This window comes from Cyrtonyx montezumae, unplaced genomic scaffold (genome assembly GCF_038088225.1).
Source record: "Cyrtonyx montezumae isolate F1298 unplaced genomic scaffold, pur_monq_1.0 scaffold_24, whole genome shotgun sequence".
In the NCBI taxonomy this organism is placed as follows: domain Eukaryota; kingdom Metazoa; phylum Chordata; class Aves; order Galliformes; family Odontophoridae; genus Cyrtonyx; species Cyrtonyx montezumae.
Window position 1 is genome coordinate 9,405,580 of NW_027071981.1, and position 21,391 is coordinate 9,426,970.

The 21,391-nt window shown below is 40.3% G+C and overlaps 2 protein-coding genes across 2 annotated transcripts in view; one reads left to right on the plus strand and one right to left on the minus strand.

Annotated features, from left to right (window-relative positions):
• On the plus strand, positions 1-20,498 carry GTF2A1L (general transcription factor IIA subunit 1 like). Its single transcript, XM_065739366.1, has 10 exons — positions 1-21; positions 778-879; positions 1,449-1,572; positions 2,447-2,502; positions 3,687-3,780; positions 4,757-5,346; positions 6,792-7,076; positions 8,011-8,100; positions 9,973-10,092; positions 20,293-20,498. Exons 1-9 carry the CDS (start codon positions 1-3, stop codon positions 10,078-10,080), a joined length of 1,470 nt encoding a protein of 489 aa, XP_065595438.1. The 3' UTR covers positions 10,081-10,092; positions 20,293-20,498.
• LHCGR (luteinizing hormone/choriogonadotropin receptor) overlaps positions 14,592-21,391 on the minus strand; it is a 19,769-nt gene continuing 12,969 nt past the window's right edge. The window contains exons 7-11 of the mRNA XM_065739639.1: positions 21,268-21,336; positions 20,691-20,765; positions 20,069-20,254; positions 17,867-17,947; positions 14,592-15,887 (exon numbers count right to left, since the gene is read on the minus strand). Coding sequence (XP_065595711.1) covers positions 14,633-15,887; positions 17,867-17,947; positions 20,069-20,254; positions 20,691-20,765; positions 21,268-21,336 — 1,666 coding nt within the window. The 3' untranslated portion in view covers positions 14,592-14,632. The remainder of the gene's footprint in view (positions 15,888-17,866; positions 17,948-20,068; positions 20,255-20,690; positions 20,766-21,267; positions 21,337-21,391) is intronic.

The following is a 21,391-nucleotide window of genomic DNA, read 5'->3' on the forward strand; positions in this document are numbered from 1 at the left end:
ATGGCTCACGCCAACCCCTTGGTGAGAAGCTTCAGCCGCTCCTCTGAGCGGTGGGATGGGGAAAAGTGCTGCCTGCCGGGCTGGGTGTTGGATGGGTATCCAGGCTGGGGCTGCTTAGGGTGCCCTCCTCCTGGTCACAGTTTGCTTTTTGCTAATCTGAAAGCAGTGCTTGTGTTCTACAGTTGCTTTATGGAGTTGTTGCCTAATGTGTAGCGCAATAAATAGCTGTCCTCGCTCTAAAGCTGTGCTTAGTGCAAGCCTTGGTGTCTTCTGAAGACTTGTAGATGTAGTAACTTCATCTTTTGCCGTGTATCTGCATGGTGTTCAGGTAGTAAACCTTAAGCTGCCCAAAGCTTGCTAACTTCCCTTTTGATCTGAATGGCTGCGCCTCAAAGTGTGCGTGTGGCTGGTCTGCTCTCCAAGACAAGGACAAATTAATAAAATGTTGTGCTAGAGCCCTGTTGTAACATAATTTGAGTGATTTATACTGATAGCTGAAGAGATAAAATCGCCATAACTTAGCAACTATCTGGCAGTTTGTTGTCCCAGATGAAGAGAATGATCTTGGGTCCTGCAGGCTTAAAGCAACAAGTGAGCTTACGTTTCTGGTAGACTTGCAGGCACTTGGTAGAATACCTGCATTAAACTGCTTCAGTCATGTTGTGTAGTTTGTAACAATAGTTTATCTGGCCAGATTAGACTTGATGCTATCACTTCAAATATCGATGTGTATCTTAATTTGAAAAATAATATTATTTTTGTCTTCTTTTGGTGTAGCCTAAACTCTACAGGTCTGTTATTGAAGATGTGATTGAAAATATTCAGGACCTCTTTGCAGAAGAAGGAGTAGATAAACAGGTTTTGAGAAACCTGAAGGAGGTTTGTTGGTTTTCCACGCATTAATAAATGTTGTGTGTGTACTTATCTGTTTCTCTGTCTCATAAACCATGTCAACTTTTTATCTAGCTTACGTTTATAGATACTCTATGAATGTTGAATTGGGCTTCTGGAAGTCAAACTCTAGTAATGACTGTAGCCATGTTTATTGGATGGAGCCAGTTTAGTACAGTTTACAGTACTGTTAGATGGTTGAATGAAGGGATTGCTCTGCTCTGTGCTATGTGGCCTCACCTTGAGCATTGCACCAGGGGAGGGTCAGGGGGTTAGGGGCTGCCCAGAGAGGGGTGGGCGTGGGGCAGGCTGCCCAGTGCAAGAGGGCATGGCCCTGGTCTGCTGGAGTTCAGGAAGCATTTGAACAATGCTCTCAGACATAGGGTTTGGGGTTTGGGTGATGCAGAGCTTGAAATCAGACTCGGTGATCCTTGTGGGTAGCTTCTATCTCAGAATGCTCTATGATTCTCTATTTCTGGAAAAACTGGAAATACCTGGTTCACATATGTTATGTGGATTTAATATGATATCATTTGACCTTAATAATCTCTTTGCAGCTTTGGGAAACCAAGGTGATACAGTCTAAAGCAATAGATGGCTTCTTCAGACATAGCCACCATTCTTCACACTTAACTCTACAGTTGCCACCCAATTTTAGTCATGTTTTGCAGGCTTCATCAGGTCAGTACCTACAAGTTTTTTAAGAGTCTTTTGGAAGACTTGAGGATGTTGTAATGATCTTTGTTTGCAATGCTTTTAATAACATGGGATAAATAAGGGGAAATGGGTTTGAGGTGTTTTTTTGTTTGTTTTTTTTTTTGCTATTGGAAGCTTTATATTTAATAAACATAGTTAATCCCATGTTTTGGAAAGGCTGCTGATATTAAGACATTGTCAAATCTGTTGAATTCAGTGAACTTTAATTTTTTTTTTTTTTTAAGAAGGGTTTGAACTGTTCTATGTTTTCAAAGTAGTTAAGACTGCATAGGTTCTTCTGTGCTTGAAGCTACCAAGATTTTTCCCTTTGACTTGTCTTTTAAGTCAGTATTAATGCTTTTGTATAACCATCCTACTGTTCCTACTTTTAGCACTCTTGGATATTTGCTGGAACAGAAAAAGCACTTATTTTTGATTCACATTGCCAAGACAGTGCTTTTTATGTATGTTGGTTGAATTAATAAATAGAAATGGCATACTTAGCTTTTACATTGCAACTTCTTAAGTTAATTGAGTAGGAATACCTTTACAACAAAATCTCAATTTTACAAATCAAGGTATAACCTGATTTATATATATCCTGTGCACAGCATAAGCTTGAAGCAATGTAAAAGGAAGTATGTTCAGGAACTTTAGGTGTGCTTATTTGTTCATCTAATGAATCACAGAATTGCAGGGGATGGAAGGGACCTCTAAGGATTATCTGGTCTAGCCCAAATGAAGTATGAACTGAAGTTGGATTGCCTTAGTTTCAGGACTGCATATTGTAAATAAGTAAATGTTCAACTGTTTCTGAAATGTTCTTTCTAAATAAGTTTTTTTCTTCCATTCTTAATAGCTTCTTTAATTATCCCAACTGGAGGAGGCTTTCAGCATTTCGTGGCTGCAGACCCAGTATGTAGCCGTAGTGATTTTTTTTTTGTTTTGATTATTCTGAATTCTAAATACTTACATCTATCAGTTGCTAACAGGTTTGTGGGGAGGGAAATATGAAGTATTTTCATTTAGAACAGTGTTTAGGGACTGAAAGAGTTAGCGTTTCTCATAACTGTTTTATCTGAGCATGGTATGGTAGGCAAGGGAACAGGAATCTTGTTGGCAGAAAATCCACAGCTGAAGCAACTCAGTGTTTTGTGTCTAGCTGTCTTTTATTTTTGGATTAAAACCATACAAAAGCTAAGAGTTCATGGAGGGGGAGCTCAGTTGCTGTCTAAGCAGTGGAAAAAGGATGGGGATGTACTGGTTGGTTTTGCAAGCAATGCAGCCAGAAGTGTGTTGGGAAAATGTGCTGCACAGGTTTAGCCCATGGATTGGTAGTACTGAAAATGTGCAGGTGTGCAACAACTTTCTTATTACTGAATCTTGAAAGTAATGTGTGGCTGGGAGATGCTGCCACTAGTGAAGATGGAAGCAGAGTTATCTGTGAGACGTAGAAATTGGACAGAGGTGTTTTTGGAGTGGTAGGCTCCAACCTCTTGGCACAGAAGAACTTGTTAGGGCAGAGGAAGGTATTGCCAGAGGACGATGAACATTCTGAGTGCCTCCTGAGCCTCCGACTAATGAGCTTGCCAGGCTGAGATACAAAACTGGGAAGGTGTTGTAACTTGTGAGTTCCCAGATTTAAAATGTCCATTTCCCTGGAACAGCTAGTTTGAAAGGGAATTTTATATCCAAATCTTTTCTTTCTGGGAGAAAAGAGAATGATCAAGTCTTTTCATAGGCCTAGGTGAGGAGTCTGTTCAGTGTGCATAAGCTTAGGTAAAGGAGGCTATGAGTGGGAAGGTGTTGTTCTGAATGATTGTTCATTGAGGGTCTGCATGAATGTGGTTTATTAAGTAATGGTATATGATATCTGGAGAATAGAAATCATTTGAGGCAAGCCATTGTCTTTGCAATTAATTCTATCTGCACATAGCTATACATATATATATATATATATAATCTGAAACATCTTTTCAGTAAAGGTGATTACAGAAAGGCTCTCACCTGTTCTTCCCATGGGCATGTTAATTGTGACAATTAGGGCCCTAATAGAAGAAGGTATGTGCTGTTACTTACAAACTTCTTGTGTTTCTTAGGGTGCTTCACAAAAATGTGCAACTCTTACTCTCCCTTCCAGTGTTGCTTATCCCATACATGTACCAGCTGGACTAACTCTGCAAACAGCATCTGGTAAGATTAAAGAGGAGATGTAACACATTACAGTGCATTGACTGTATATGGATATAGGTGGTCCTGAGTGCAGTATATAAAATAAATGTGAACTTAAAGTATAGATGGGTAGAGCCAGTTATCCTCCTCTTCCCTTGTAGCTTGTAAATGCTGCATGGAGGAAGTAATTATATTGATTAGCTGGTGCCTTAAAAGAATGAACTATCCCTGTACGTAGGGATCAGTTTGCTGTTTCATTAAAATTAATGAACTTGCTTCCATAGGGTGTTGTGGAGGTCCAAACCACAAATGGGCAGCGCTGTGGTCTGGGTGGAAGCTTTGACTCAGAATGCCTCTAAGCTCTTAGTTGGGTTTAACTGTGATGTATCTGGTTTAATGCTACATTTTGGTTCTAGGAGAAGAACAGTGTTGATAATACACTCACATTTCTTACTGTTACTGAGCAGTGCTGTGCAGAGCTAAGGATGTTTCAGTTTTCTCAGCTTCTCCTATTGCCCTACCAGGGTTGTAGGAAGAGGACAGAACCAGAGCAACTGACCTAAACTAACCAAAGAGATATTCTATACCATATGATATCATGCAGAAGGAAAGTTTGGAATGGGAGGGGAAGGAGGGGGGAATTCATCAAATGGGATGCTGCTGCTTGGGGAGTGGCTGTGTATTGATTGGCAGGTGGTAATTGTTTTTATATGTATAAAATAAATATTTTTATATAATTATAATAACTATTATCCTTTTCTCTATTTTAGTAATTTGTTATCTCAACACATGAGCTCTTTTTTCACTTGTTCCCAATTCTTTCCCCCCTTCCACCAGGAAGGTGGAGAGTGAGTGAATGACTGTGGTGCTTAGCCTCCTGCTGGGTTAAACAACAACTCATGGGTATTTGCTCTGACTGTTACTAGTAGCAGAGCACTGGTCTGGGTGGCTCTGTAGTTCAACCTTACCAAGCAGTTCTTCACCCTTCTCTTTGTAGGGCAGCTTTATAAAGTAAATATGCCTGTCATGGTTGCACGTGGCCAAGGAAATGCAAGTATTCTGCAGCATCCTCTTCAGCAGGTGTTTCAGCACATTGGCCCACCTTCAGTTCTGAAAACAAATGCACCGGTGGAAACATCTTCTATCCAGGCAGCTGCTGAAGTGTTGCAAGCCCAAAAGACTGAAGTCCAACAGACTGTGGTATTTCAACCAAGTGCCTTGCAGAATAACCACCCAAACAACTCCACCAATACTACACTGTTCCTGCAGCCTGCAGCGAGTCAGCAGGAAATTGCAACTAATGCAGTGTTGAGTCAGCATGCAGAGTCGACAGCAAAATCCCAGTATGGCAATCTTTGTACAGCTGTGTTTACTTCAGGATCCTCTGAAGTGCTTTCTCCTGCTGAATACTTGGCAAACAACCCAGGCAGTGTGCTGCTGCCAGATGTGGAGGGGCAGTTAGACATGAAACCTCAGGAAACTGTGCAGCAGCAGGTGTCTGATATCACTGAGCGAATTATAAAAGGCAAAAGTTTACGTGGTAACGCTGCTCTGAAAGGTCAGGACAGCAGGGCTCCCACAGACAAGGTAGAGGCCTTTTATTTCTAAGCTGGTAGGAGTGTACCTGATGTAGATGGTTGTGAAGAACAAGTTTTGAATGAGGTGTGAATAAATGCATCTGTCAGCAGTTGAATGATAATTAAAAGTGTTATCTTTAAGTTCACTATTGAGCTTGTTTTGAATAGGGTAGCTGGTTCTTTTTCAAGTTTATAATTTGTTTACTAATACTGCTGAAAAACTGGGATGAACTGAATGCCAATTTGAAAAACACTGAAGCATGTTGGATAGTTGTAATGCCTTCATAGATTTATAGACATTTTTTGTGATTTTATTTGGCCTCTGAACAGATGTGAATGATGCTTTTAGAACTACAGTGTCTTTCTAGTGCTGAATCTGCTTGTGGAGAGTGGCCAGTTGTGATCAAACTGCTTTTTGAATGTCAGAATTTAGTTTTAACACATAATGTATGAAGAGCAATTAACATACTTTGAGAGCCCATACTGAGTATGAAAAGTCAGATTTCATAAGTGAGAATCTGCAGGAAGGAAATGTATTTCCTTGGGGGAAAAAATCCCGACAAGCAAGAATCCAGCTGGAGCTATGTTGGAAAACTTAAATGATTTTATTTAACATGCTCTGGTCCTGACTTCATTAGTCTTTGTTCCAGCAATCATTTGCAGAAATTAAAAGTTCAGGCTGGTGTGCTGATTTTGAGCTGCACTGTTTATATGAGATTGAGGCAAATTTATTAAACGAAAAATGATTGTAAATAGTAAGTATCTTATCTTGCTCATCTACACTTGAGCAAGTTGATGAAGACTGTAGGAAGAATGGAAGGTCAGAATGTAGTCTTGCTTTCTTGATTTAGAAGCTGTGTGTGGATGTCAAATTACTGCTGCAATAAAGATTGAATGTGAAACCAAAGACCACTGAAAGCTTAAAGCCCTTTTATGCTCCTGTGAGTTCCCTGTTTAGAAATTCTAATGCTTTTATGAGCAGTAACTCAAAGAACTGAAGTATTTACAGTCTCCTTTCTTATCTTATTTAAAAATGCTTTTTGAAATGAGGGAATGGATGAGTACATCATGGCTTTTTTGAAAATAAGAAATACTCTTAAGTTATTGGAACTTTCTTTGCAATAGAACTTCTAGAAGCCAGCTTGAGTATCTTTTTTTTTTCCTATAGAAGTTGTTTAAGTTGAGTACAATAGGGTTTAAAGAGAAGTCTGAGAAAATGTATTTCTGTGTTACTAAGAGAATATTTGACATTGATTCCATCTGAGGTAGATGTAAGGACAAGATTTTTTTTAAACATACTTAGGGTTTACAAGTAGGCTGGGACTCATAGCTCCCACTTAAAGCAACAAGATTTAAGGCACTTATTAAACAAAAATCTCGGGCTTTATATTGAACAATAAAAGCTATGTGGTACTAATTCACAGGCTGTCTCTGGTCTTCTTTTATTCTTGTCAGATGGAACCTACTGAGCAGGTGGAATCTAATTTACAATCAGAGAAGGGTATCTACAGTGACATTGAAGGCATAATTCAGCTAGATGGAACTGGTGATCGTTCTCCCAAGAAAGAAGTAGTACATACAAAAGATTCAGAAGAGAATGAATTCATTGACATTATTCAGTCAGAGGATTTGAAAATTCTGGAGGACGAAGAAGATGAAGAAGTTGACAGTATTTCAAGCTTGGAGTCTGTCAGCAGCAATTGTGATAATGAAGAGCCCCAAACAGACATTGTTGAGGAGGTAATTTACTTTCAAACCTTGTGAAGCATGATACAATAAAGTAGGTCCAGCAGCTAAGTATTTGAGGTGGATACAACAGCTCTTGTGGAGTTCAGTACAGAGAGTGCACAGTTATGTGCTTCTTTTCAAGAGAAGGTGCTGCTGAGAAATTACTAGAGAGCTTGTTAGGAGGACTGAACAAATGAAAGGTGTTGAGAAGTTATATGTTTACTGGATCAGTTAAGATACTTGATTTGCAGAATTAAAGTCTCTGGTGAAAGCCTGCTCTCACTGGAAATTGAGTTCTTTTAGTTTTAACTAAGATTAGGATAAAAACCTAGTTTTATTTTTCCTTCTGGAGAACCGCGGAGAATTGTTCAGAGAACAGTGTGATATGGGTGTATTTGTTTCTCAGGAGAAGATGCTTTTGTGTGTGTCCTTGAGATTCACAAGAGCATTGATTTGTAGAATCTGAGCTTCGATATATCACTGAATCATAGAATCCTTAGAGTTGGAAGGGAGCTCTGAAGGCCATGCAGTCCAACTCCCCTGCAATGAACAAGGACGCCACAGCTAGGTCAGGTTGCCCCGGGACTTATCCAGCCTCCCCTTGAAAGTCTCCAGGGATGGGGCATCCACTGCATCACTGGCCAATGTACATCAGCTGGTGAGAATGCCAGTTACCAGGTGCAAGTTTGGCATTTAGCAGTTCTGCTTTACTTTACATTGTTTTCTTTTTTTTTTTTCCAGGGGAAGGGTGCTTTAGTTCTTGAGAACATCAGTATGTGAGCATGCTTATAAATGAGTTTTGTACAATATGATTTTTCATAGTTTCTAGGTCTTGTTGCTTTGAGTGTTAAGCTTTATTGTTCTTGTTGTGTATAATGCCAAGCATATTCAACAATAATTTTCAAAAATGTGTGAAGTACTTCTTAAATGCAATCTTCATCTCTAGGACCCATTAAATTCTGATGATGACGTCAGCGACCTGGATGTTGCAGACTTGTTTGACACCAACAACGTAATAGTTTGTCAATATGAGAAGGTACAGTGTGTAGTTTTTTATCTTTGTCCCTTACTCATTTTAAATATCTTCAGAAAATCCACATCTGGTCTGCTTTCAGTGCCTTTCAAAGATAAGCTAATGCTGTAATAGATCATTTAGCTGACAGTAGTCTGAAGACTTGTGTGCTATTCAATGAAATGAGGATAATCAAATTGTTTATAAGGGCCTATTGAGGGAAAAGAGGAAGAGGTCAAACCTTTCAAAAATTAAGATTTGTAAACCTGCTGAAGCTTAGAAGTTAAGGAAGCACATAAATAACACAAACAGCTCCATGGATGCATGGTTGCATTTCAATCATGGATTAAGATTTTGAAATGGATAGCAGAAAAAGAAGTGTGTGTGCTGTTCCTAGTTTCATCTTTGAAGTGCTTCTTGTAAGATTTCAGTACAAGAATTCTGTTGTCTGAAAAACAAAACAGTTGCTAAGGGCCATTTTGCTCTGTTTTATTTTTAATGTTGAAAATAGCCTTATTTTGAATTCTCAGAGATCAAATGAAGTACTTGGTTTGTTTTGGACATTTACATGTCTATAGCTTAAAGGCTGACAAAGCAAAGTGTGTATCTTATCTTGAAAGCAAACGTGGAATAAGATGTCCAATAGTTTGCAGAGGTTGGCTTGGCTTTTATGCTTTCTTAAAAGACTAGTGATAATTCTTGTATGCTCAGCTAGGCCTGCCTTAAAGGGATCTGTGTTCTAGGAAACAGTGGGCTGCTGAGAAAACTGTCTTCACTAAAGTGTAACAGATTGTGCTTCTGAAGCTAGTTATTTTGGAAAATGTAGCTGCAGGGATGTGTGTGGGAAAGGCATCAGAAATTGAGGCTGTGTTGTTGCAAAGATACTAGTACACAAAGGTTTGGAGCATCATAACTTAATTTGGTAGCATGAATGCTACAGGAAGTGGATTTCACGTCCATACCGAGTTTTGTCTGTAATGAGATGAAAAATCAGTTCAGTGTTTTTTCTTAAACTACTATGAAGTTCAGCACTAGATAAGTCTATATGAAGTTTAATCAGATGTCACTGGAAATTGGCAGTTAGAGAAGGTGAGGGAGGTGTTGGCAACTTCTCCTTTTCCAGCATAGATTTAATAAAACATACAAGTGTAGTAGAAAGTAGATGGAAACAGTTACCTATGAGATTATCTTGTTATCTGTAAAAGAATGCCAAAAGCAGAATGACTGTCCTTCCTCCTGTTTTCCACATTTCCTGTGTTTGAAGGCAGGCTAATGTATATAACCCAGGATATTTTTAGAGATGTTTAAAATTCTTTCTCTACTACAGAAAGTTTAATAGTCTGGATCTTTTTGCATTTCTTTGCTAGGAAATTATATGCAAAAATCTTTCTTTACTGCTCTGTATGGCAGTTTTTGCTTTTTGAGCAACATCCTTCTGGTTTTAGCATTATCCTACCATCCCTTGTGTGTGCAATGTTGCTGTGCCATGCATGAGGGAAAAGGGAATGACTGAAGGTGGTTGGAAGGTGCAGTATACTGGGGAGTAGTACAGTAATATCTTGAGTTTTTATTCTGCTTTCACTCACTTTCTCTGCTGGAGAGTGTGGACGAGGGGGTAAGAGGGTTGTTTTATAATTTGTGTTTTTAAAGGGAGATGGGAAAATCAGAATGTGACAAGACTAAGGTACAGGAAGTCATTCCCTGGAGAGGGCAAGGAATCTGGGATGAGCAATTGATGTCCACTTTCTTTTTTGAGTATTTATTGCATTTTCAGAGAGTATCTTACACGCATTTCTTCTAAAACACTGATAGCTCCAAACAGATTTTGCAAAACAATTTGTGCCCAAAAAATATTTTCTTAATGGATGGTCTAATATTTTTTTTTTGTATCCTCAGATACATAGAAGTAAAAACAAATGGAAGTTCTTCTTAAAAGATGGAGTGATGTCCTTTGATGGCAAAGACTATGTTTTTGCAAAAGCTGTTGGAGATGCGGAGTGGTAAAACCTCACTGAAGTATGTATGTTAAGACTGACATTATTTCTTTACAAGCCATCTGTGAAACAATTAGACTTGCTTTGTTCTGCTTTAAAAAAATGACACACTGAATTTGCTAAAATATGTTAATTGTGTTGTTAATTCATGCAAATTAAAATAGTACTGTTGGCTGCTAAATTCTTTGCTATTTTCTGATTATTTAGTTACTTTTCCAGTCAAAAAGCATTCTTGAATGGAATAGTGTTAAAGACTAGAATGTTGAGTTTGTTAGTAATTGTAGAAAGCTATAGAATACTGAATGTAAGTAAATTCCAGTTTCATTGGTTTTGTTTCCTTTTTTTCTTAAATAAGAGCTGGACTGTGACCTGACATATAAAACTACACCATTGTATGTTCTATTATTTTCAAAAACTGAGATTTAACATCTGTGCAAAATGAGAAACCTGTGGCTGTTTCAGCTGAGTACTTTTTCTCCTCTTTTTTTCTTCTCCCTGCTTTTTTGTTATTTATTTGTGGTGTCTTTTTCTGGCTTCAGCTTAGAGGCAGGTATCTTGCATGCAAGTTGGGAAATGCTGGGTAGAAGACCTTTGAGCTCAATATATGAGAACTATTATTGCTTATTCTATACCTTCTCTGTCTGCTGGGATGCAATGAATAGCACGATTTTAGCATTGGAATGTGATTTATTTTCACTGTCAATGTGAAGTCATTTCACTTTGGCTCCGTGTGCATCAACTATACTTCATGACTACAGACCAGTAGGCTGCGAATGATGCAAATTGTTCCTAATAAAAGAAGTCATCTCATATACTCTCCTAGCAGTGAGGGTTTTTTTTCTGTCGTTAGAGAAATGTCTAGGAGCCATACAGGTGACATTAGCTCACCCTGCCATGGGAACTGTGTTTCCATCAGTCCTAAACATAAGCTTAGTTTTTGTTCCTCTAGAAATATAAAGTTCTGTGTCCTTAGATCTGGACCCTAGCCCTCCATAGCTGTAGCTTTCTCCTAGCTAACTCCTGTTCCTTGTAGGGTGACATTTGAACTTGAATGCTGAAGTCTTGGCCAGCCTGACTCAGAACAGGATCATCCTGCTAGTAGTGTGGTGGCAGTGCCACTCACAGGTTCTGGCAACCCTCTGTCCTGGCTGCGTAAGCTGGAGGAAGACGGTATGAGACAATTCTGGTTCTCTCTACTCACTGGGAGGATGCTGAAGCCTTGAGATGGAAACTTAATGAGAAAGTTGGAGAGAACAATACGGGGAAGAAATGAAAGAAAACCAACTCTTGCTCATAATGATATGAAGCCTTGTGCTAATGACATTGTGGTGTCTCCTTCCTATCCCTTTCTAATTTAAAGCCGTTAACCCTTCTAGTCCTATCACTACGCTCCCTGACACAGGGCTCCTCTCCAGCTTTCCTGTAGGCCTCCTTCAGGCATGGGAAGTCTATGAGATCTCCCAGGAACCTTCTTTTCCCCAGGCTGAGTAAGCCTGGAAGCAGGGAGAGTACAGCACAGGACAGGTGAATTCACAGGGTGTGACTGGGTATGCTGAATATTTCTACTCTGAACAGGGGCTCTTTTTGCTAGTCAGTGTAAAATTAAGAGGCTAAAGAGCACCAGATAATCAGCTAGTTTTAAAGATGAACTGCTGTATCTTTCTGGTTATGGTGTTAAAGGCTACTTCTAAATGAAGGTGAAGAGTCAGTGCTCTGAGCACCTTTGTGGCACCTCATCTCACCTCTCCCTGCCTCTTTTCAGAATTAGTTAATCTGTGAATGGGTGCTGAGACATGACATAAAAGTATTGGTGTGAGAAATGAGTCTTTTCTCTTCTAGCCTTTCCCAGATCATAATTATTATATGCCTTCTAACTATTGGCCTGATCTGTCTTTGTATTTTGTTCTTGAAACATTTTTCATGCTTTAACGTTCTGCAAGGCACTCTTTTTTCTGCAGTTTGCTGCAAGCTCTGAATAGTCCATGTATGTTTATTATATAAACTGCTCATCTGGGATACAAGGTATATTTTTAATGCTACTGTCTTTCCAAACTATTTGCAGGATTTATGAGTTGGTGATATTTTTCACTCTATTTTTTGACTGACAAATTTGAGAAAATGACTGCTAAATGCATATTTTAGCAGCAGCTCTTTTGGCTCCTGTAAAGCTGCTCTGCAGATGTTCCTTGGGGGTGGCCGCAATGGTTTCCCAGTGTCTGTGTGGGCTTCTTGTACTCCTACACAAGAGATGACTTCCGTTTTCCTTCACTGAAGCACACAAGAATTGCCTTATGTTTTGTTTAAAGTGTTCTTGAATGAATTCAAAGGCAACTTTGAATGTGACACTTAAAACTAACTCAAAACATCAAAAGTCAGGAATTTTTATACAGGAAAAAAATGTTCCTTATTAAAATGTAAGCTCAGTTAGCTAATTACTTAAACCTATGCCTTAAGCAGTAATCAGATCAGAGAGTTTTTGATCTTAATAGTTTGCTCTAATGCTTTTGATTGTCTTACAGTGTAGCAAATGTATTCCTGCAGATATGATGAGGTCTGTCTGCAATGTAGTGTCAGTTATGACCACTGAAGGGGCTTCAGTTATTGGCTGTCTAAAACTTTACACCACAAAAGGAAGCTTACCAGAAATAACAAGGTAGAATAACATGCATTTTGCATGAGAAGCTTTGTGTGAATCTAAGCCACTAATGAATTGTTCATTAGTTGTTCATTCTTTCACTCTGATGAACTGCAATGGAAGTAAATCATCTGGTGTCTACTGGACATGCTGGTTTTGCCATGTCTTGGTTTTTTCCCCCCACTTTCTTTTACCTATTTCCTTGTCTGCTGAGCTCAGGATCTGATACGTATAAAGAGGTGTCTCATTTGGAATTCTTACTGCTTGCTAAACCACAGATCTAACAGTTTCTTCTGCTTCTCAGTCCTGCTTTGTTCCCCATGTGTATGTCACCTGCTCCTGAGTGCCGATATATGTATGCACAGAGCTGTTACTCTGATTGAAAGCATGGCATTAAGCGGAAGGTTAGGGAGGGTCAGAGATTTTATTTCTAATTAACACAACGATAAGCTAATACTAAACCAGTCAGTAGCAGAAAGAATCGCTGTCATTAGTGTGAAGCAAATCTAATTTGCAGTGCTGTGTTTTGGCAACCACAGTGTGCCCTTTCAAGGACCTGTTAGGCTGCATTTGTTCTGGAGGAAGTACTGCTCTGCTGAGGATCTGTCTTCAGGCATTTTAATTTTTATTCTACAGAATGTTATCCAGGCTTGTGATTGAAGTTTTAGAGTATTAGCTAAAACACGTTTGGCTTTCCTTCTGTGGAAAGCTGCAGTGTGTGACTCAAACTGCCATGTGCAGGTCTTAAGCTACCAGGTAGGTTTGGTGTCTGAGCTCTTGTCTGCTCTTCACGTGAGAGATGGTGAATCTAACCTGTTAAAAAGTAACCTGTGAAGGGATTTGATCTGCAGTCCCTGGCTATTGTAGAACTTTGTCTGCAGGACTAAGAGTTTTTCTGGAGGCCAACAACTAAGCCCATTTGTTATACTGCAGTAACAAAAGGATGCTCAGTTCTCATTTAAATTGGGAAAGCAGCCACAAATCTGGATCTCCTTAGCCTCAAAGAATGTTTGGTGGAAAAAAAGATTTTTTAATGGAAAAAGAGTCACTGTGAAGTAACTACTCTGCTCATTCAGCTGGGAATGAGGTTGGGATGCAGGGCCTGAGTCCCCAGGGCATCACGAATGCCACTGGCATCAGTAACACTGGGGAGAGGGCAGATGAGAATAGGGTACTATATTGTCCCAGAAGAGTAAACAAGGCACCACCTATCCTGCTGCTGAGCTGACAGGGGCCCTTAATAGCTTACGTGGCTCATGTTGGTGTGCTTGATATACAGAATGTGCTACTGTTCAGAGCATTTGGCATTCTGGAGCTATTGTGTTTCTTTTCTTTCCATTTCTAGATCACACATGGCTGCATGTGGGTTAATTATATTTTTTAATAAATTACCATCATGTTCTAAGTGAAATCTAATGTAAACAGTGACTTTGTTAGCAACAAAGATTCAACAGGTCCACTCTTCTTCATGTTGTCTTTACTAGCCATTGCTTGGTGAATGCTGTTCATAACCAAGTGTATGAGGCTGCGTAGTTGGATGCTTCTGTTGATGAAATAAGGGGAGGCATCTACTTTAGTGCCTCTTTCTTTAACTCAGCAGTGTCAGCACAGCTGGCAGGAGTGGAAAAAGGAAGGACGAGGGGTGGCAGGCACTACTGCAGGGAAGCAGATCTGCAGTCACCACAGTACCCGTTAACTTGAAGAGCATCTTGACTACTCCTGAACTTCCTTGGTTCCCCCTGAAGAAGTATCTCACCTAAATCACCTACTGACACAAGAAAAGGGGAAAATATGGCTTTGAACTTCAGAACAGTGATGTCACAGAAGTATTATTGACTTATGGTTTTCTTTATTCTGAGATGTTCAAGACACGAAACAATCCCTACTCAGTGGAAGTAGCTGCAGCTGGCACTGTAGAGTGTAGCACCTACTGGCACTCTGGCTGGCTTTTCTTTGCAGTGTGTCTTGTCTTGCGCAGCTTTTCTGATGCTGACAAAAGCAGCAGTGCCTGTGAGGCCTTACTGGGGCCTGGGGCTGAGCTGCCACTTTTGCAGTTGGAGGTATAAGCAGAGAAGTAGTTCATGCGATAGAGTTCTGCTCGGCTCTTACAGCAACCTAGCTTGCTCATCAGCAGGAAGAAATCCCTTTGGAACGCTTTGGTGAAAATGGCATACAGAAATGGGTTTGCACAGGAGTTGACTGGGTAAAATAAAACCAGCAGAATCTTGGAGTTTGTCACTGTGATGAGAGGCACCTTAATGGCAGCAGATATGGCAAAGAAGGAGATGGGGGCCATGCAGGTAAAATCCGTGAAGATCAGTATGGCCATTCTCTTGGCAATCTTGGTATCTTTATTGGCAGCTACCAGCTCAGGGTTCTGCACAGCGATGTATATCTTGATGTAACAAGCGCAAATGACGATGAAGGCTGTGACGTTGAGCACTAAGATCAGCAGTATGTAGGCTTGAGAAAGCCCAGTTTCAATATCCATGGGCAAACAGATGCTGACCTTCATGTAGCTGCTGACCCCCAGCAGAGGCAGCACTGCTATCAGGATGGAGAACACCCAGCCACCAAGCATGATGGGCACGGCGTGCCGCAGCCGCAGCTTTCTGTCCAGCTGCATGGCGTAGGTGATGGTATGCCACCTTTCTATGGTGATCACTGTTAGTGTGTACACAGAGAGCTCGCTTGCAAACACAGTGAAAAACCCAGCAGTGCTGCAGCCACTGCCTGTCTGCCAGTCTATGGCGTGGTTGTAGTACTGCCCACTTGTCTGTGCGTCCACTGAAGCTATCAGCAGCAAGTAAAGCCCCATGCAAAAATCGGCAAAGGAGAGGTTGCACATGAGGAAGCGAGGAACTGTGAGCTTGTAGTGGCTGGTTATGAGGACGAGGAGCACAATGAAGTTGCCAGCAATGGCAAGGATGTTTATGAACCAAATCAGGACCCTGAGAAAGCTGTATCCCAGGATGTCTTCACAGGGGTTGAAGGCATCTGGCTCTGGAGTACACGTCAGTATCTTGGGCTGACAGAAGTCATACTCAAAGTCAAAGCCAGTCATTTCGTCCTCATCAAAAATAGCTGAGTAGCTGTAAGGAAAGGCTTCTTCACCTGTTTCAAGTGGGTACGTGTGCTTCTCTGTTGGCCACAGTGATGTGTTGAAAGAAGCATCTCTGTAACTATTAAAATAACAACCCCCCAAAAAATAGAATTTTTTGTGAGTTTTGTGAAAGTGAAAAAAAAAAAAGTGAATTACTTGTTACGTGTTGCTTGCACTCTTTATAAGATACAACAAATGACAGTCATTTTGAAACACTTTCTCATTTTGTTTCTACTGAGTGTTTACAAACATCAAAGCCCCTGTGATGTTGCTTTTTGTTGGGGTAGTAAACTTGGGTCATGGTTACATCCACAGAAATGCTTTCTTACCCAGCTTACTAGTTTGTAAGCACCTTGGTTCAATTACAAGGCAATCAACTCTTTCTCAGTATGCCAGTAGTCTGCAGTTCAAATCACAGTAGCACTCGAATGGACAGAATAATGCATATGGCTGTTATCAGATTGTTACAGAAATTAAAATAACTGAAGGATTTTACTTCTGCTCCCTTGCCTCCCCTAGGAAACACTCAACAAAGTCCTGAGGCTTCATGTGGCTTGGAAGGTTTTGAGAAATTTGATTGCAGTGTTATACAGTGAGGACTGCATCGTTAACTAAATAGAGTATGGTAAAGGCCAAGAATACATGAAGTTTAGAGCAGAAAAATGCCTATCTATAGATGTTTTAGGTCTTCTGAAGTGATCTCTAATCTCCAGGTCATCTATAAGCCTATCAAGGTGTCAATAAGTCTATCACAGGAGAAACATTTTAAAAGCAAGTGCTGCCCCCTCTCATTCCCTGCCAGAATAGTGACTTATCACAGTTTTTCCAACTGTGTTTGGTGGGTAAATGCTTGATCTTCCATGTGAGACCTGGAAAGCATCCCCATTGAGGACAATGGTTTAGAAAACTCGTAGGTTTAGTACAACTGAAATACATGCTTAACCTTCTGCAGTTCCTGAAGACTGTACACTAATCTTTTTCTTTCTGTGGCAGGTTTGTAACTGGCAGATAAAGCTGGGCTGCTTTTCAGCTATTCTTGTTAGGTAAATACCTTGCTGATCTTGTTACCTTAACTCTTTGTTCATGAAAAACTCCTCAATGTTTTGCTTTCATTTGTCTGGCTTAAACTGGAAGAACAGAGAATATGTTTGATTTATTAATTAAAACTAATTGTGTTTCTAAAAGTAAACACGCTGCTACATGCAAACTCTTTTAGTAGTAAGAACTCTGGACTTCCAGCCAGTTTCTGTTGTGTTCCCAAGCTTTAGAATTTGCAGCCTTTCAGCCTAAGAATCGTGACTCTATATTCATCTAGATCCCAATGAATCTATCTCATTTCAGCTGTATTGCGTGTGTTAGCATTTTGTTTTTCAAGACTTTGCCATGATGTGACTCTGTGTCATGGTTGAAGAGGTCTCCCATTTAGCTGGGGACACGTGAACATTTGCAAATCCTTCAACTCATCCATGAAATAATAATGTTTGCAGGGCTTGTGATATCCAATGCTGCCAACCCACTAGTTTTTGTATCAGACTTTTCTATTGTCCCACTGGGTGCAGGTCATACAGAACTGTGGATGGTATGGAAGGATATGCTCAGAAGAGGTACACAGCCTGCGTGGGTTGACCAAACTTCTAACTCAGGGATTCTCTTTGTGCCTTAAAAATCTATTAACACAAATGGTGACATGCAGACTTCTGATCTATGGGCAAAACATATCAACAATGGCAGCTCTTGGATTCAATCAAACTCGTGCAATTTGAAAACTCTCTAAGTAGGCCCATAAATTTGTTAAATATTAGATCACTATTTTGAAAGCGTTTCAAGAATTTAGAAGAGAAGCTGTAGCGAGGAAAACCCATGAGATTATTTTGGGGTTTTTTTGCCCTTTTGAACATAAAAATCACAAATGTTGGTTTAGTGATAGTAAAATTACTACTGTGCCACTTGTATGGGTGATGGAAGGAACAAAAAAAGAAAGCATGTTGTTTTGGAAGAAGTATAAGAGTAATAAGAGAGGAGTCTCTGCTATCTCCAGCTTCTGTATGCAGTACTTACAATATTTCACTGGTTGGTTTCCTCATTGTGCTTTCACACTGTTTGGAGAAGTTGTCAAAAATGGAAAGCAAGGAATTTTGCCTGAAAAGAGAAGGAAAAGAAAACTGATTTTCAGTCTGTATTTTGGCCAAATTCTCATCTTCTCTTCAAGTGATCTTCACAGGCATGTAGGGCAAGCTGGAATTGGCCTCACACAGCGCAGACATTCATGCAGGTCTTTGAAAGCAGGGGTAGGAGAGCTTAAAATGTTCTGACAGTGAGCAGCACCACGTGGGGTGGTCCTTCAGCTCGGTTGCTTAAGATGTACTCGTTATAGTGAAATAACTTGAGCTCTATGGGATCCACAGGTAGACATTTTATGCTGAAAGAAAAGCTATTTGAAAAGTACTTATTGCGAGATCGCGTGTTTGGCAAAATCTTTGGTTTTGAGGCTTTAAAAGTATGGGCTAGGTACTCTACTGTGTACTTTTAAGAGAGTGAGGCACCTGGAAACTTAAAGAAAGCTTTATGTATGACAAGAGAAATAAGATTTCAAGATGCCAACCTACGCGCCATTATAATGCTTATAAATAATGGGATAGCAACAGAAGTTACTCTAACATGCTTTCCCCTCCCCTACATTCAGTCCAGTGGAGGAAAGTTTTAAGAACTGAATGCTACCTTCTGTCTCTGTTACATGGCTCATGACACACTCAAATCGCAAGAATATTTGGTATGAAGACATTGTTTGCATTATGTCTGAGTCTTTCCGGGTCAGATATACATGAGACCTTGCCACCATGTTTCTCTGATCATTTGGTGCAGCTTATAGGTGGTAAGGAATGTAATGTAATGAGGGAGGGATAGTAAAAACAGAAAATGTATGGGGCAGGGTGACAGTGTTTAGGGCAACATAAAGGGCACAAGGAGATAGAAACTTTGTATGGCCGTGAGAGTATTTCACCACAAGAAAACTCTTCTCAGTGTAATCTCAGGGTAGTCTTGATCTGCTGTGTCCCACTGTCGTTGGTAGGTGAAAAGGGAAACAGCTGGAGATGTCACATAGAAAATATCAGTCTGCTGCTTGTATAAGTTTTTCCAGTTAGGAGGATGGCCTAATTTCCTGATGGGCAGGTTTGATTTTTCTTCTGTTCACCTAAGAGAACAGTCACTAAATGTAAGAAAATGACTTCCGTTATTTCTGTAGAGCACAGTCATATGTTGCAAGGCTGAGCATATGAGAAATTATTAAATTAATAACTACAATTATGATGACTTTGCAACCTCTCCTTTTTTACACATGAGCAATGGTAGTTTTAAAGTCAGAATGGATAAAACGTTATTTTTTTACCCCGAGTTGCTTCTGCATATAACATGCAGAGAGACTCATTCTGGGCCTCAGTGTTTGGTAGCAATGGAAATACTTGGTTATGGGGTCTTTGCTTTACTCCTGCAGAAGTAGGAACCACTTATTCAAATGTAGAGAAAGCATATAATCACCCCTACTTCTGTCCTGGAGGATGGGGCTCTGTTCCTGCCCTGCAGTACAGTCCTGATGTGATGGTGCGCAAGTCATGTTGATCAGGCATCCCACAAACATCTGTTTAGTATATCTTTTCTGTGGGCTTCATCTGGGGTAGGTGAGAAGTGTGGAATCCTCACAGCTTCAACCAAACTCATTAGGATTTGCTTTGACTGACTACAGCCAACTGAGAGTTGAAGAAAAGATGCCAAAAAAGTAGCTCTAGCTATCCCAAATTGACTGCTATGAATCAGAGGATGGGAAGTGCTCTGTGTATCACGGTTTCCAACTAAGAACTGGGGAGAATAATCCTGTCTACTGTCATCTGAAAGATACTAAGCTGAGTAGCCTGGCTACGTGGTCATCATAGCACTTGTATTAAATATGCTGCATAGCTAAAGTTGCAGGGCATTTTTTTTTATTGCAATACCAAGAAAAATACAAGCTTTCAGCAAACTTAGAATAACATCTTTGCTGGTTGATTCTGGATCCAGGATGTGAGAAATTTATCCTCCCATAGGAGCAGAATTACCTCTCCTGGATTCAGTAGAGGTCTGTTCTTTGGAGTGATGTCTCGCTGCATTCCTTACCACTGGAAGAAGGATAGGTCAACCCAACAAGGACAGGCCAGCTGAAGAGCAGAACTGCTGTTTTGGAGTTTCTGAATTCTGACAATACAACAGCATGCCATTTGGACTTACTTTTCTGTCCTCAGGTTTCGAAAAGCACAGCAGTGGCTGGGGTAGGTCAGAACAGCTTCCAGCAGGCTGCTGAATTTATCCAGAGGTGGCAATCTCTTCAATGAGTACGACGCCATCGCGTTGAGGACCTGGATGGCCTCCAGCCCATAGCTAGGCAGGGACTCCAGCGCCGTCGAAGAAATATCCCTGAAAAACCAAGAGTGCTTTTCTTTCTTTTCATTCAGATAAAAGCCTCAGTGAAGTGTGAAGATGGATTGCAGTGACTGCATTTTTTTGCCTACATCTGCGAAGCCACTCGGTATCCAGCTCAGAGATGTACTCTGCAATGCTGCAGAGTCCTAACCTGCAACCCAGGAGCCCCAGGCATGCAAGGAGCCCGCTTTAGCATGGTGGAAATCAAAACCCACTTAACTTGTTCTAGGTATTTCAGCTAAAGCATTCATTAAATATTTATTCAAAACTAGCAATAGAATCCGGTGTTCTTGCCAATACCAACTTCAGTAGTTTGGCTTAGAGTAACTCCAGAAGGGCTGCTTACTTGAGCAAAGGCATGTAGAAGACCAAACATTTCACAGTTAGGCCATTGAACAGGGGAAAAAAAGAAGAATGGTTTGATGCTTACAGGACATCTGGCCCAGTGGCCCCTCTCAGGGCATCGTTGTGTATCCGCCTGAGGTTTTTGTTGTCCTTCAGAATCCTGTGGGGTCAAACATAAAGTCTTTACACCTGCCTCTTTTAATAACTTCTTCCATTCTATCTCCTCTCAAGCTTCCTTCCATTGCAGCAGTGTTGTTCCAAAATCTGGTCCAAGATAGCTTATACTTCTCAAGCCATTCCTTCCTCCATTGATGCTATCAGACTGCTAGTTCTTAATTCTGATCGTTTCCAATTTCTTCTGATTTAAATAAGGAATGGTGACTGATTCCTTTGCAGCAGGAGCTATGTGCAGAAATGCAGCAAACGTTTTGCCAAACAACAAGGCTAGGCCCAGAGCATGCACGAGTGATTTAGAAACTACTGATGTGTCCAAATGTAAAATGCAGTTTCCTGAATTTGCCCTACACATTCATGCTTTCCACTCTGCTGCTGACTAGGATTGTATTGTCTGGGCCCTGCTTTTACCATGAAAAATTGGACCAGGTGATCCCTGAGGTCTCTTCCAACACGGTCTTGTCTATAGTTCTGTACAAAATACTCACAATTGATTTAGCTTGGTCCCATTGAAGGCATGGCTGTGAATATCTTCAAATCCATTTTTATAGAGTTTGCTGAGGATTAACAAAAATGCATAAGGAAAAAGATCAAGAAAAGATGAGATTGTTA